Source organism: Triturus cristatus, chromosome 8, assembly GCF_964204655.1.
Source record: "Triturus cristatus chromosome 8, aTriCri1.1, whole genome shotgun sequence".
Classification (NCBI taxonomy): domain Eukaryota; kingdom Metazoa; phylum Chordata; class Amphibia; order Caudata; family Salamandridae; genus Triturus; species Triturus cristatus.
Genome location: NC_140591.1, coordinates 170,649,572 through 170,663,078, shown reverse-complemented (window position 1 = coordinate 170,663,078; position 13,507 = coordinate 170,649,572). Strand labels below are relative to the sequence as shown.

The window sequence follows — 13,507 nt, the reverse complement described above, 5'->3', positions numbered from 1 at the left end:
GGGATTCAACCTCCCAAAAAGGAGATTCATGACCTCATAAAATTCATGGAGTTTGACAGGGGTCGCTCAGAGAAATTCAGGGAAGCACAGAGCGGAACCAGTATCTGATAAAGGCTGCAAAGAAACCAAAAGCGAGCGGAGTCGGGACTTGAGGTGTAACTCCCTCGTGTCAACCTGTGGGAGCGAAGTGGAGAAGGCATAAAGCGCTTCAACTTCTTGTGGAACTTACCAGAAGTCGTCCTGGAGCGGAACGAGAACTGACGTGGCGTCTCTGGGATCGGTCCTGCGACCTCGCCCATGTGAACTTACCCTGCACAGAGTTGCATGACAAGCGGCTAAAAGCAGAGCTGTGGTCCTTTTCAAGGCACCACAAACAGACCAGGTGAGGGTCAATGACAACCCCCACAAGGATTCAACCGGTGGAATTTTTCTGAGACATTTCTGTCAAAAAAGCATAAATAGCACACCAGTTGTCGACAAAAGTGTTGAAGTCAGTCAAAAACGACTAAGGGGAGCTCGATCCTGATTCGTGCTAATGGCACGGAAAAGGAGGAACTAAGGTCAGTGCATTGGGGTGGCGTGTATAATGGCAGAGGGCACGTGACTACCGGCATGTATGAATCCACCAATGCCATGCGGAGATGAACAACACTACTTAACGATGAGCAAGTAGAATTGTAAAAAAAATTCCGGATCCAGTCTGACATCTGGGAATATTCAAAGGTAAGGAATCTGCAGTTAGAAGTCTCAAGCAGATATTAGTAACAGTTCTTTGCCTACATGCTATGATCCCCAATGTTGATGGCATATACAATTGGCAAAGGATTGATAGTTGTCAAAAAGTACTTAAATAGTTTTTTCGGCTGTGAAATATCACCTAATGTAAAGGGTAGCAAAGTGAAAAATGATTTAACATCACAAAGACTACTAACTAGAGCAAAGCACAAACAAACGTGCCACCAGAGACACAGTGGATTTTAAGGAAAACAAAATCAACTTCTGCAACCAAATAAATCACAGTCCTTATTAAATTATAGACCCATTAACAAAAGGAAACAGATGGGTCTCCAACTGCCAAGTCATATCCTTCAGAAAAATATAAAAAATTTAACATACCAAGATGAACAGGCGCTACAAGATAAATACACCAAGTGCCAGTAGGGCACAGACAGATGTCCTAAATGAATGAGTAAATATGTAGAGGAACAAACATTCACTTTGGAACAAGCAAGACATTCCTTCTCCTCAAACATGGATTCAAACTACATGTAGTGAGAAATGCGGTGAAGCAAATGGATGAAATGACAATTTAGATGAACAGACCATATAAATGTGTAGAACACACTGTACAGCATTACAGTTTACCACCTTTAACACCACACACTTACCACATCTGTAGAGAGAACAGTTTCTTCCCCTTCCTCACATGAATATTCAATAAACTGGTCTACATTTTTTCGAGTTTGATAACATGGATTTTTTCGCCTGGAGTTACTTTTCAATTTGGATCTTAGGGACGAGTTTTCTGACTTCATCTGAAAAATAATAAATATAGTCTTCAGACCATAATATAGGACTGCAACTCTAAATCCCAGCTCCTAATCTCTATTGCTTGAGCCAATGTCACAAATTGCTCCCTGAACTCTTGTGCCCACCAACAGGGGAACCTAACTGTGGAACATTCTAGTGTTCTAATATGCTTGCAACCCTTCCACTGTATGCATACACTGGCTTACAACCTTTTGGGCTTTATTCTGACGTTTTCATCCATTCCAAATCCATGCCGCGTTATGTGGAAGCCAGTCTGCTCTTGCAAAAATCTCCCTTAACTAGAATTCTCAGTTCACTGCTTCATTTCCAACCCTGCAGGCCAAGGAGAGGTGGAGGAATTCAGCACATCTGTGGCTGGCTGATGCTAGCCTGCTCGCACCTGAAGCATGTCGTCAGTGAGTTCTTTAAAGCTACAGATTCCTTCAGTCCAACTTGGTCATTGTAGCTGTGTTCCTGTTTGACTGACCCCTTATTTCCTGAGTTCCTGAACTTCAGTTAATCATTATTCCTTGAACTAGCATTGCATGCAACGCTTGCTTCATTACTGAGACAGTATTATTTAGTGCATCTGTCATCCTTGAACGTTCACTCCTTCTGTATTTACCTTTTTCCTCACTGCCTGCCTTATTCACATTTAACCTTAGTTCAATTTTCTAGTTTGCTAGCTTCCTGTTCCTCCTATCTTAGATTCCAGCTCCCTTGTGTGGTTTGTTATTTGCTCCTAGTCTATCATGGGGGTAGTTCTACATCCTTGCTGTTACTGCCTTGTATGTTCCTGTTTGATCACCAGGATTGGTGGGCAGAGCAGACAGCCTAGAGGGTGTTTCTTGTCCACTGTGAGAATTGTCTTCAAGTTACTATTGTAACATCACCAAAGGTATATGCGCCACAGGCCCTGCCTTTGCAAGCATATTCTATATGTCGTTACATGGAGTCAGTATCTGTAACAGCAACTGTGGGTGAATAACTAACCAAGCTTCAGTCTTACCATGTGAAGTTCCCAAGCTCAATACCTCACATTTCTTTATCGTTTTATATATATATATATATAGTCCCAGAATTCGACTTATTTAGACATATGTTTTACCCATAACGTGCTTTGGTCCGCCCAGGTGAAGAAAAGTAGTATATCCCAGATACAGAGATTGTATTGGGTGTCTAAAACCAGGCCGATCCTACCTGCTCTGAAAGTCTATAATTTGAAGGCGCATGGCAGTGCCCTTTATGCAGCAGAGCTGTGGTGTTTTTCAGGTCTATCCAGTCTGGGTAAAGTGAAGAACAACTTTTTAAGATCTTTGATTGGGCTTCCGAAGAGCACGCCCCTGTTGGCCCTATGTTGGGATCTGGGTGTAAAACAGATAATTCACAAAGCACAGTTAAGACCAGTCGCATTATGGAGAAGGCTCAAGTCATCATCTGCCCTAGTTGAATACTATAATGTCTTCAAAGAGATAGTTGAACTAGATGAGAACCATAGGATCCACTGGATTTGGTTGATTAGAGAAATTTGCTCCCAAATTGGCTTTAAAGAACTCTACCAAAGGGGATGATGGACGGAGTGTTGAACATTGCAACCACTCACCCCCAGTCAACTGATCTGGGTTTAATCCATCATCATTCTTTAGCTCACTCCGCCACCCCAGATCAGACATGGATGGCCATATGCAAATCATTCTGACCATGTGCCTCATGGTAACAGTCCAGCCCTTACTGTCAAGCCATGTCTTCCCTGGACCGGAAACAAGCATCCTGGGACCGGTTTCTGGCTAATCAGCCGTCATCAGCCAGGTTAGCTTGAATCCAGTGGCAAAGTGAGCAAGGGACCCACGTCTGGGCATACCCTGCCAACTTAGGGCTACCAAAGCAAAAAGGGGATGATGGACGGAGTGTTGAACATTACAAGCACTCACCCCCAGTCAACTGATCTGGGTTTAATCAATCATCATTCTTTAGCTCACTCCGCCACCCCAGTTCAGACATGGCCATATGCAAATCAGTCTGACCCTGTGCCTCATGGGAACAGTCCAGCCCGAACTCCCAAGCCATGTCTACCCAGACGTGGGTCCTGTGCTCTCCATGCCTCCAGCTATACTGGCTGAAGAGGGGAGAAACCCCGAAACCGGTCGTGGGATTCTTGTTTCCAGTCCAGGGAGGATCTGGCTTGGCAGTTCGGGCTGGACTGTTCTCTTGAGGCACAGGGTCAAGACTGATTTGCATATGGCTGGGTTCCAACTGGAACAGCATGGTGAGCACAAGAACGATGGATTTAGGCCCAGATCTCTGTACTGGGGTGAATGTATGACATTGTTCTGCATTCTGTCCATCAACTGTTGTTTTTGCATTTGTCACCCAGAGTGGGAAGGGTATGCCCAGACGTGGGTCCCGTGCTCTCCATGCCACTGGAATCGAGCTAATCTGGCTGAAGAGGGGTGAAACCCTGAAACCGGTCCTAGGATGCTTGTTTCCAGTACAGGGAGGACCTGGCTTGGCAGTTCGGGCTAGACTGTTCCCTTTAGGCACAGGGTCAAGACTGATTTGCATATGGCTGGGATCAAACTGGAGCGGCATTGTGAGCAAAAAAATGATGGATTTAGGCCCAGATCTCTGTACTGGGGTGAATGTATGACATTGTTCTGCATTCTGTCCCTCAACTGTTTTTGCATTTAAAGAACTCTAGACTGATTACGATTGTCCCTCGCTCCCTTCTAAGATAGCGCTCAACGAAGCTTTATAGGCTCATACATGGGCAATTGAGATGAGCAATAGTAGACAAGCAACTTTAACTGTTGCCTTTTTCGATCTAAAATCCCATTGCATGTGCAAACAGTTTTTAAATTATATTTCGGTCCCCTTGGCATGCAACTGTATGTCAGATTTAGACATGGCACACTTCCTCTGCAGTCTTTCTGTGCAAAATGGAAATCTAAGACAGATAAGAGCCTTGCTTGTCCATCATGCCAGTATGTAGATAAGAACCTCCAGCACTTTCTTTCTTTTGCACTGCATATGCAAAACCTAGGATGTCCTGGATTCTCCCTATCCTCAAAAAATGTAGGGCTAGGCAATGTCGAGTTGTGCTAGGCTTGTCGTGTAGTTCCTAGGACCCCCCCAGGACCTGCGCGTTTTGGATGACCTAAACTGAGGGCTTGGTGTGCAGACAGACTCTGGACACCCCCACAGGATGAGTCAAAGGTTAGACCAGCTAGCTCTACGGTGCCACTACCACCCCCCTGTATTCTACAGTGGTTTTTGTAGTTTCTGGCAACCACTGAACATGACAACCCTGATTCCTCAGATATCGTGGAAACAATATGGTATCTTTTGCTCAGTCACTCGTGCTTGCTTTTCTCAGAATACATAGAATGATGATTGGGACAATTTCAAATAATTATCTGCGACAATCAAAAGACTTGAGCAGACAAATGTGATCGCTAGTACAAATATCGTAAATAGCAGATACATTTCTATCATAGTCTAATAAGATGAATAAAAGCATATTACATAACACAATACCCTGGGCATACTCCTACGATGCGTAGCCTACCTAACTGCCTAGCCTAGAGGTGTAGGTGAAGCATATATGTGTACATGCTAGGATATCCCCTAATGGAACCAAGAATTTCCTAAGAAGCACTAACCCCTCACCTGATGGTTCTGAACTAAGGACCCTGTCTATGTGTCGAGGATGGCACCCCGCAAGGATCAGCCGGCAGAGTCTCAGTCCACCTTGGAAGGAATTCTCCTCTGTCTGTCTAAGGGACAGTGAGGGTCTTTTATACTAAAGCGGTCACTCTGGGGTTTTTGTAGAATCAATATGTTTTGAAAACATTCAGTAATCCCCTGCTAATCCTTTGCTAAACAAACATGAATATGCACAGCTGGCTGTTGGCCATTGATCAGAAAAAAAGTGCTGCCCCTTGTACAGAATAAATCTACCGTGCCTGGGGACATGTTTATGTACGTCAGGTACAGGGATTAAGCTATGGTACCAAGAGCCTGATGTCAGAGAGACACAAGTAAGCTACTGGGTAAAAGGTCACCTGTGGAAGAAAGTTATGTCGTGTGGATGGGACACAAAGTATGTTATCGGTATGTACATGATTGGACTGACCTAAGGGACACGACAGGCTCTTGTGAGCAGAGACAAAATAATCAAACTGTTTGCGCAGTAGCAAAATATTGCCAAAGGAGCTGAAGCATCAGGGCAAAGTTGCTAAAGCATCCCGATACAGTCAATGGAGATGTCCCGTAGAACTATATTTAGATTAAATCAAAGATGGACTGGGGAAGACTAGAATTTGGAGATGTACAAATGCTAAATAGTATTTATGTATAATGAATTAGATAATTTAAGAATAGGTTTTAGGCTGGTACAAGAAAGACTCTTTTTCTATATATTGTCGATCTTTGCATTTTAAAATGGTTTAATCTCTGGTGTTTTATGTACACTATTTATTGGTTTTAACCTTTCGATTATTAATAATCCACATTTGTAAAGCACGAACAATCACCCGTAAGGTGCTGGGCTAATCTTCTGCCGGCGCCAGGAATCGAACCGTGATCCCCAGATTCCAGAGTCAGTCGCCCTGGCCGCGGCACCACACCTCTTCCATATTCTACTTTTATGGTTTATGCACCGAATAAAGTTGATTGATTAAAAAAAAAAAAAATCTTCATATACCATCCTGGGTGTGTGTCAGTCTGAATGCGAACTTGCCTATGAGTGCGTGTTCCTTCTGAGCTTTGACTTTAGACTTCATTTGCGCAGAGCTTACTCTTTAGATCCACGTTCTCCTCTTACTCTCTGTGTCATCTTAGTCAGCTATGTACCCAATATTCTGTTTACTTTGTCTACCCTGAAACCAACCAGTGCTTGCCAGAGTTCCCTACCGAAGGAGGTTACATTGGATGGCCAGACCACAACGGAAATCTGGTTAGAAAGGGGTTTGAAGAATGGTATTCGAAGGAAACAATGTTATTGGTGCCATCACTTTCAGGTATCCAGATACCTTAAAGAGACCTGAAACAAGTTTCTTACCTCAGTAATGTACTTTCTGGTGGATACTGAATCTCACTGCAAAGTCCTCATCTTTAGAAATGTTCTCAGCAGTGCTGCAGCATGCTGCTAGGTGGCGCCATACAACTCCGCGTTGGCTTCATTACACCCCAGAAATTACTGATCAGAGCACTATTGGGGTGCACCAATTTCATTTACTTGCTAGACTCTTTCCACGCCCTGAATGCAAATGTGGGTACCAGTGTGCAGATCTCTTATTTGGAACATTTTAGATGGCAAAAAGAGACCACTCACATAACGGGAAGGAGGGAGGGCAGTGAGGAATTTGCAGTCAAATTGAGTAGCCACCAGAAAGAGCGTTGCCATAGAGTAGTAACTTGTCCTTCTGATGGCTACTTCTAACCGTAGATACCTCAATTAACTAATCAGGAGATCTGTAGAACACTACTTATCACCCGTGAGGGTATCTAGGCCCTGGCAGGTTTCAGTTGATTAGCCGAATAACCAGATCTTCAGGGACTTTCAGAACTCTGGCAGAGATGGGGAGGTCCGCAGATGAAAGAGTAGCTCGTTACATGTCTTCGCTGCCAGGTAACATAACAAAACATGGGTATTTCTAAAGTGAACATTCACCCAGAAGGGTATCTTGGCACTGAAAAACAGATGTTTATTGTTACCCAACTCAGTGGTACTAATTTTACCGACCTCAGAAGGATAAAAGGCTGAGTGGACCCATCGGAATTTGAACATGTGACCATGAGTTCAAACACAGGCACCTACTGTGGAGGCATTAGCCTACTAAGCCACCAGACCAGGTATGAGAAGGAGCGCCCTCCGCATCTGCTATGTTGGATGCGGACGGTGAGGGTTAGAGAAAGGGGTGTGGGACATAGGTGTCTGGTAGGCTGATCGAAGTTCAAGAGGTGGTTCAAGTAGGCAGGTCCGCATTTTTGTAGGGCCTTATATGCATGGGTCAGGGCTTTGAACTGGCATCTTTTCTGTACAAGGAGCATTGCCGTAGTCCAGTAAGCTGGAGGTGAGGGCCTGGGTGATGGTGAATCTTGAGCTTTGAGATAGACATTTGAATATCTTACGAAGCATGCAGAGGATGAATAAGCAGGAGGAGGAGACTGAGTTACCCTGAGTTGTCATGGTTAGCTTGTCGGAAAGAAGGTTCCTAGCGTGGTCAGTGGGGGTAAGAGAGGGTGTGAGTTCTGAGGGCCATTGGGATGCGTCCCATGCGGAGCTTTTGTTCAGAACATCAGTCCCGCTGTCTTGTCAGGGTTGAGCATCAGGCAGTTGTCCTTCATAGTTGGTTGCATCTGTGATGCAGTAGTGGAAGTTGGTCTTGATGTTGGTGGTGTCTTTGGAGAGGTAAAGGATGAGTTGCGTGTCGGCAGTGTAGGACATGATGTTGAGTCCATGGGTTTTAACGATGCTCTAGAATAGATATGAAAGTAGTACCTCCAAAAGGGAAGTGTCTTTAGAGTGGGCTAAGTCCAAAAAGACTTCCAGGATCAAATGAGAAAAACGCCCTTCTACTCAGACCTGGCTATCAAGGCAGTAGTGCTTTGTGAATGTGTGCACTGACACTCAGGGTGTGGCTTGACAGGCTGGCACTCTTGGGTGTCAATACAGTGGTGGCAGCCTTAGTCCTACTGGAATGGACAATCAAGACATTTCGGAGGCAGCTTTTTAACCAGTGCGTAGCAGATCTTAATTTAATGCAGAGGATTATCCACTTCAAAAGAGCCTTTTTCTAAAAGACTTGCCTTTCTTTGCACTGGAGAACCCCACAAAGAGCTGATTATCTGGCTGTTGGTCTTTGGTGCGATCAAGGTTCAAGCTTAAAGCCCTATAGGGATCTAGCCAATGGAGTCTCTCCTCCTATTTCGAGAGGTGAGGAGAGGCAAAGAATGCTGGAAGAGAGATGGATTGTCCAACGTGAAACAGACGACTTTCGGCAAGAAGGCTGCCTGGTTTCCAACAGCAGTTTGTCTTGAAAGAAGGTAGTATAGGGCAGCAGTAACAAAAAATCTGGCATTCACCCAGCTCAACAGATTTAAAATATATTTGTTCGATTAATTAGAATCATTGTAGGAAAGTAGGATCTGCTTTCATGGATAACCCCACTTTTTGCTGGTGTCAGTATATTTCTTTTTACAAGTCTGCCTGGGATCCTGCTAATCAGGACCCCAGCCACTGTGCTTCCTCCCTAAATTTGTCATAGTAAATACTTTGGTACCTTCACAATTGGCTACTGGTGTACCCATTTAAGTCCCTAGTATATGGTACTAAGGTAACCAGGGCATAGGTACACCAAGGGTCTCCCACGGGCTGCAGCATGTATTGTGCCACCCAGGGGAGTTCACTTCAATTGTGACTGCAGACCTGCATTGAAGCCTGTGTAAGCTGGTGCCTAGCACCACTTATGACAGATATAAAGTTTAATATATCTGAGGTCAGATATAGGTTTCCTTATATCGGAGGTCACTACACTTAAAACCTATAAGTCATCCCTAAGGCAGGCAGGCAGGCATGAGCAGGACACCCCCTACAAACCCCGGAGTCAATTCTCCAGGCTTTGTAAGTGCGGTCAGCCATTTTGATATATAGTGGTCATGTGCCATTATGCAATGGGTAACTATATATTGGCTGTGCCAAACCTGGGCATGTTTGGTATCAAACATGTTGGAATCCTACCCCAACACTGTTACAGGTGTGGAGGTATGATTCCATGCACTGGGGGGCTCCTCTATGAAGCCCCCAGTTCTCCCGGTAACAGCCTTCAAGGGTCTGCCAGCAAGCTAGTGCTGCTGCCGACCCCAGACATGATTCTACTCAGCTGAGCTTGAGCACGGGAAGGTAGAACAATAAGTTTTATGTCCCAGAGAGGTGTGACCACCTCCCAGATTGCAATCAGTGTATTGGGCTGGGGGCGCTTGTAAGTGCCACCGGACTACTTTGAGGGGCACATTTGGTGCCCTCCTTGCATACTCTAGTTAGAACCAGTTATGGGAGCCCTTGGCTCTCGCTCTGGTGTGAAACTGGACGAAGGACATGAGAGTAGCCTCCCCTCTGTCCAGCACCTCCTCTGGGAGGGACTACAGAATCGTCCCAACCCTTTCTTTTTGGTACTTAAGGGCTTACCTGTGGGTGGCTCTCCAGATACGTCGAGGGACAAGATTGTATTGTATTGTATGTGGTATTTGTAAAGCGCAACAATCATCCAACGGGTATCCCGGCGCTACATTACATGATACATTGACAAGTGGCTTGGAGGGAACGGAAATGGAACAGATAGAGCAATAAGGAGAGTTAATAAGCTCTAGGAAACAGAAATGTCTTGAGTTTTCTCCTGAACTGCAGAAGGTCATGAGATTGTCTGAGTTCCAGGGGAAGGCCGTTCCAGAGCTTAGCTGCAGCAAAGCTAAAGGCCCTACCCCCTGACTTGGCTTTTCGAATCTTTGGAACTTTCACCAAGTAAGCAGTAGCCGAACGAAGACACCTAGTAGGTGATAACCACGTAAAGATCTCTTAAAGGGGCATGGGTCCTAATCCATGCAAGGCCTTAAAAACCAAACATAAGGACTTAAATTGGATCCTCTGTGTTAACGGTAACCAATGAAGCTCTGCAAGAGCCAATGAACCTGATGAACGCCACGGTTTCATCAGCGCCAGTTTAGCCGCCATAGTTTGTACTCTCTGGAGGCGTTCAATCAAAAATGTGGGGGCATCCAGCACTAGAGCATTGCAGTAGCCTAGTCTACTGAGGATAATGCTGCCAGTGACCAATGCTCTGGCCACCTCTGGTAGTAATTGAAAAATTTTCTTCAGAGCTTTAATCAAAGAAAAGCAAGTCCCTACCACCTTATTGACGTGCATCTCCAAAGTTAGAGTGGCGTCGAGCATGACTCCCAAATTGCGTACAGCTTTAGCCGGTACCAGAGTAGGTGTAGATAAAGAAGACCAAAGATTTCCAGGAAAAGGAGGGGGAATCCTCCCGGTGGTGCAGTTTAAAACCTGTTTTGCCTGAATTAATCTGAAGAGAATTTGCTCTTAGCCAGTGGGCAGTGTCTCGCATACAGTCATGGAAAGCTGTTAGTGGAATGGAATGATGACCCTCTAAAGAAAAGAAGATTTGTGTGTCATCAGCATAGTTCACAAGTCTCACACCATGAGCTTTTATGATTTCAACCAGGGGTCGCATATAAACATTAAAAAGGATGGGGCTATCGCTGACCCCTGTGGTACGTCGTGGTGAACATCAGAGAATTTGGACTGATACGGCGGAAGGGAAACCGCTTGACACCTATCCGAGAGGTAAGATCGAAACCATTCGATTCAAACCAAAAACTACTTCAACTTCAACGGTCTGGGCACCTTGGTCTTCGCCTGTAACCAAGACTGCACCAAGGAAGACTCCTGCTGCTCCTGGTCTCTTTGTCTTGCCAGTCTTCTGCGTCGTCTGTGCTCTATCCAGGTTCCTCTCCAGGCATGTGGACATTGAGGACACTCCGAAGTAATCACCCTTGGAGTGAAGGAGTCACTCCTTTACATCTGCAGGAACCGCAACAAAGCTGACCGGTCAGCTGCTCCTGAAGTCTCACGGACTTCAAAAGGCTTAGCAACACAGGTGGTGGGTCTGCAACTCCCTCGCGGCCTGACCTGCCCTCACTGCAATTTCGAGCCCACTATCCGTTGTCAGAACCACTGGGACTGAACCCCTGTGCACTGAGTCGACTTGCCGTTGCCAAGGCTTTTTGGCTCTGCAATACAGAGCTTCAGGCAACAAGAAGCTCCAGCCTCCAGCATCTCTTCCTGCCAAGATCTTTACCCTCACCTCATCCTCTGCATCGTGGCCCTTCATCTCTGGTAAGCTGCTCAAGGTCCTCTTGCGACTCCTGTGCTTTTGGCCTGTGGTTCCTCTCGAGGGTCTTCTCTTGCTTCGGTGGGCTCCCCTGCTTGCTCGCGTCCTGCTCAGACTCTCCTGTACTTGGTGAGTACCTTGTACCGGGATTCCAACTGTCTTAACCTTAAAATTAGCAAATTCCAACACCAATGTACTATGTTTCATATACTTAAAAGGGCGCTTGTCCAAGAAATATTTCATGGCCTCCAAGCCATCCTCGTGTGCAATGGAAGTGTACAGGCTCGTGATATCAAGCACCATCAGCTTAAAACCTTCTTCCCAGCGTACAGATGCAATGTGTCCCAAAAGGTATTTCGGGTCCCTGATGTAGGATTTCAAAGCCTTAACATGAGGTAAAAGAAAGAAGTCCACATATATTGACATGTGTTCAGTCAAGCTCCCTTGTGAAGCCACTATTGGCCTCCCAGGTGGTTCCTGCTTGTTCTTATGCACCTTAGGGAGGTGGTAAAAAGTCGGGATAGTGGGATTAAGTTGTCTCAGAAACAAGAATTCATCCATTTCCAATATGCCTTTGCTGTGCCATTTCGAAATCACATGACTTGTTCCACCCCCTACACTGTGTACTGTCTTATCTGCCCCTGCGGCCTACGTTATGTAGGGAGCACGATCCATCCTACTAAAATTAGGATATTGGAACATATGCGGGCAATAGCCAATGGGGTTGAGGCTTACCCTATTGCACGTCATTTTGAGAAAAAGCATCAACGCAATAGGGATTTGCTTAGCTATTTCTGTCTTGACCATGTGCCGAATAATCCACGAGGTGGGGATAGGATCTTAAGGTTAAGACGGTTGGAATACAGTTTTATAATTGACCTCCACACGAAGTCACCCCAGGGCCTCAATAGCAGTGAGGAACTGGCGGTACATCTAGGAGAATGATTTACCGGTCCTTTTCAGCAATGTATATAGGAATGTATGGATGATGTTTTGCTCTGTTTTGTTTCGTTTTGATTTGTTTTTCAAGTTATTGTGCGATTTACCTTTTAGTTACTGTCAATGCAGGACCCATATAGGTGATTCCTACTGGTGTCACTGTATGTGTGGAAGCTCGCCATTCAGTCTGTGTAAATATTCTATATATTGTATTCATAGTATACACTGCCTTCCCTGTAGATTTCCCTGCTGGATGCATTTTCCTGTGATTATCGACACTATCTATTGATTGAGGGTGAATACCTTTCTAAATTGGCCCATCCAGGGCGGAATTTATATGCATTTATATGAAATTATTGGGGGATAGCCATAAACTGTAAGAGCACATTCAGGACGTCATCTATTGAATTTTGAGCACCCAGTATTTGTATGGGTATGTGTTTTACCGTGTGCCTTTAATGTATTTGGCAGACACCATCTAATATTATACACATTTTTCTGGATATGGCTATTTTCGTATCTAGAATTTATGGTGTTTAACACGATGTATTTAACTGTGGAGCAGTTTTTGACATTCCAAAATGGCGCTCCCCATATTTGATTTTGAAGGCTTATTGTGATTTCACGTTGGTCCTTTGTTAGTGTTGTCAACGGGAGTAATGTGGTTTATAAACAGGGATACCGGCGTTCTCGGTAGACTTAGAAGAAGGCCGTTGCCGAAACGGGTCTGTTGACTGCCAGCGTTCTGTGTAAATAAACTTACGGAACCTGCCCCCGCGAGTGCTGTCTTCCTTTGGGATTTCCCTTGATTTGGAGGAGAGTTGGAGCTGAAATTGGTATGTGGGTGCACCCCCGCATTTCAGCAGCACCCACCTGAGAGTGCACCTAGCGGGTGTTTTGAAGCGTATACATATATATACATACATACATACATACATACATATATACATACACATACATATATACATACATATATATACATACATACATACATATATACACATACATATACATACATGCATATACACACATACATATACACATACATACATATACACACATACATACACATACATACATACACATACATACATATACACATACACACATACATACACACATATATATAT

At 44.8% G+C, this 13,507-nt stretch overlaps 1 protein-coding gene across 3 annotated transcripts in view; it reads right to left on the bottom strand.

Moving 5' to 3' along the window:
• Positions 1–13,507, bottom strand: part of BRWD1 (bromodomain and WD repeat domain containing 1) — a 2,304,433-nt gene that overhangs the window by 1,020,457 nt on the left and 1,270,469 nt on the right. For all 3 annotated transcript variants that reach the window (XM_085621250.1, XM_085621251.1, XM_085621252.1), the window contains exon 21: positions 1,389–1,535. In XM_085621250.1, coding sequence (XP_085477376.1) covers positions 1,389–1,535 — 147 coding nt within the window. The remainder of the gene's footprint in view (positions 1–1,388; positions 1,536–13,507) is intronic.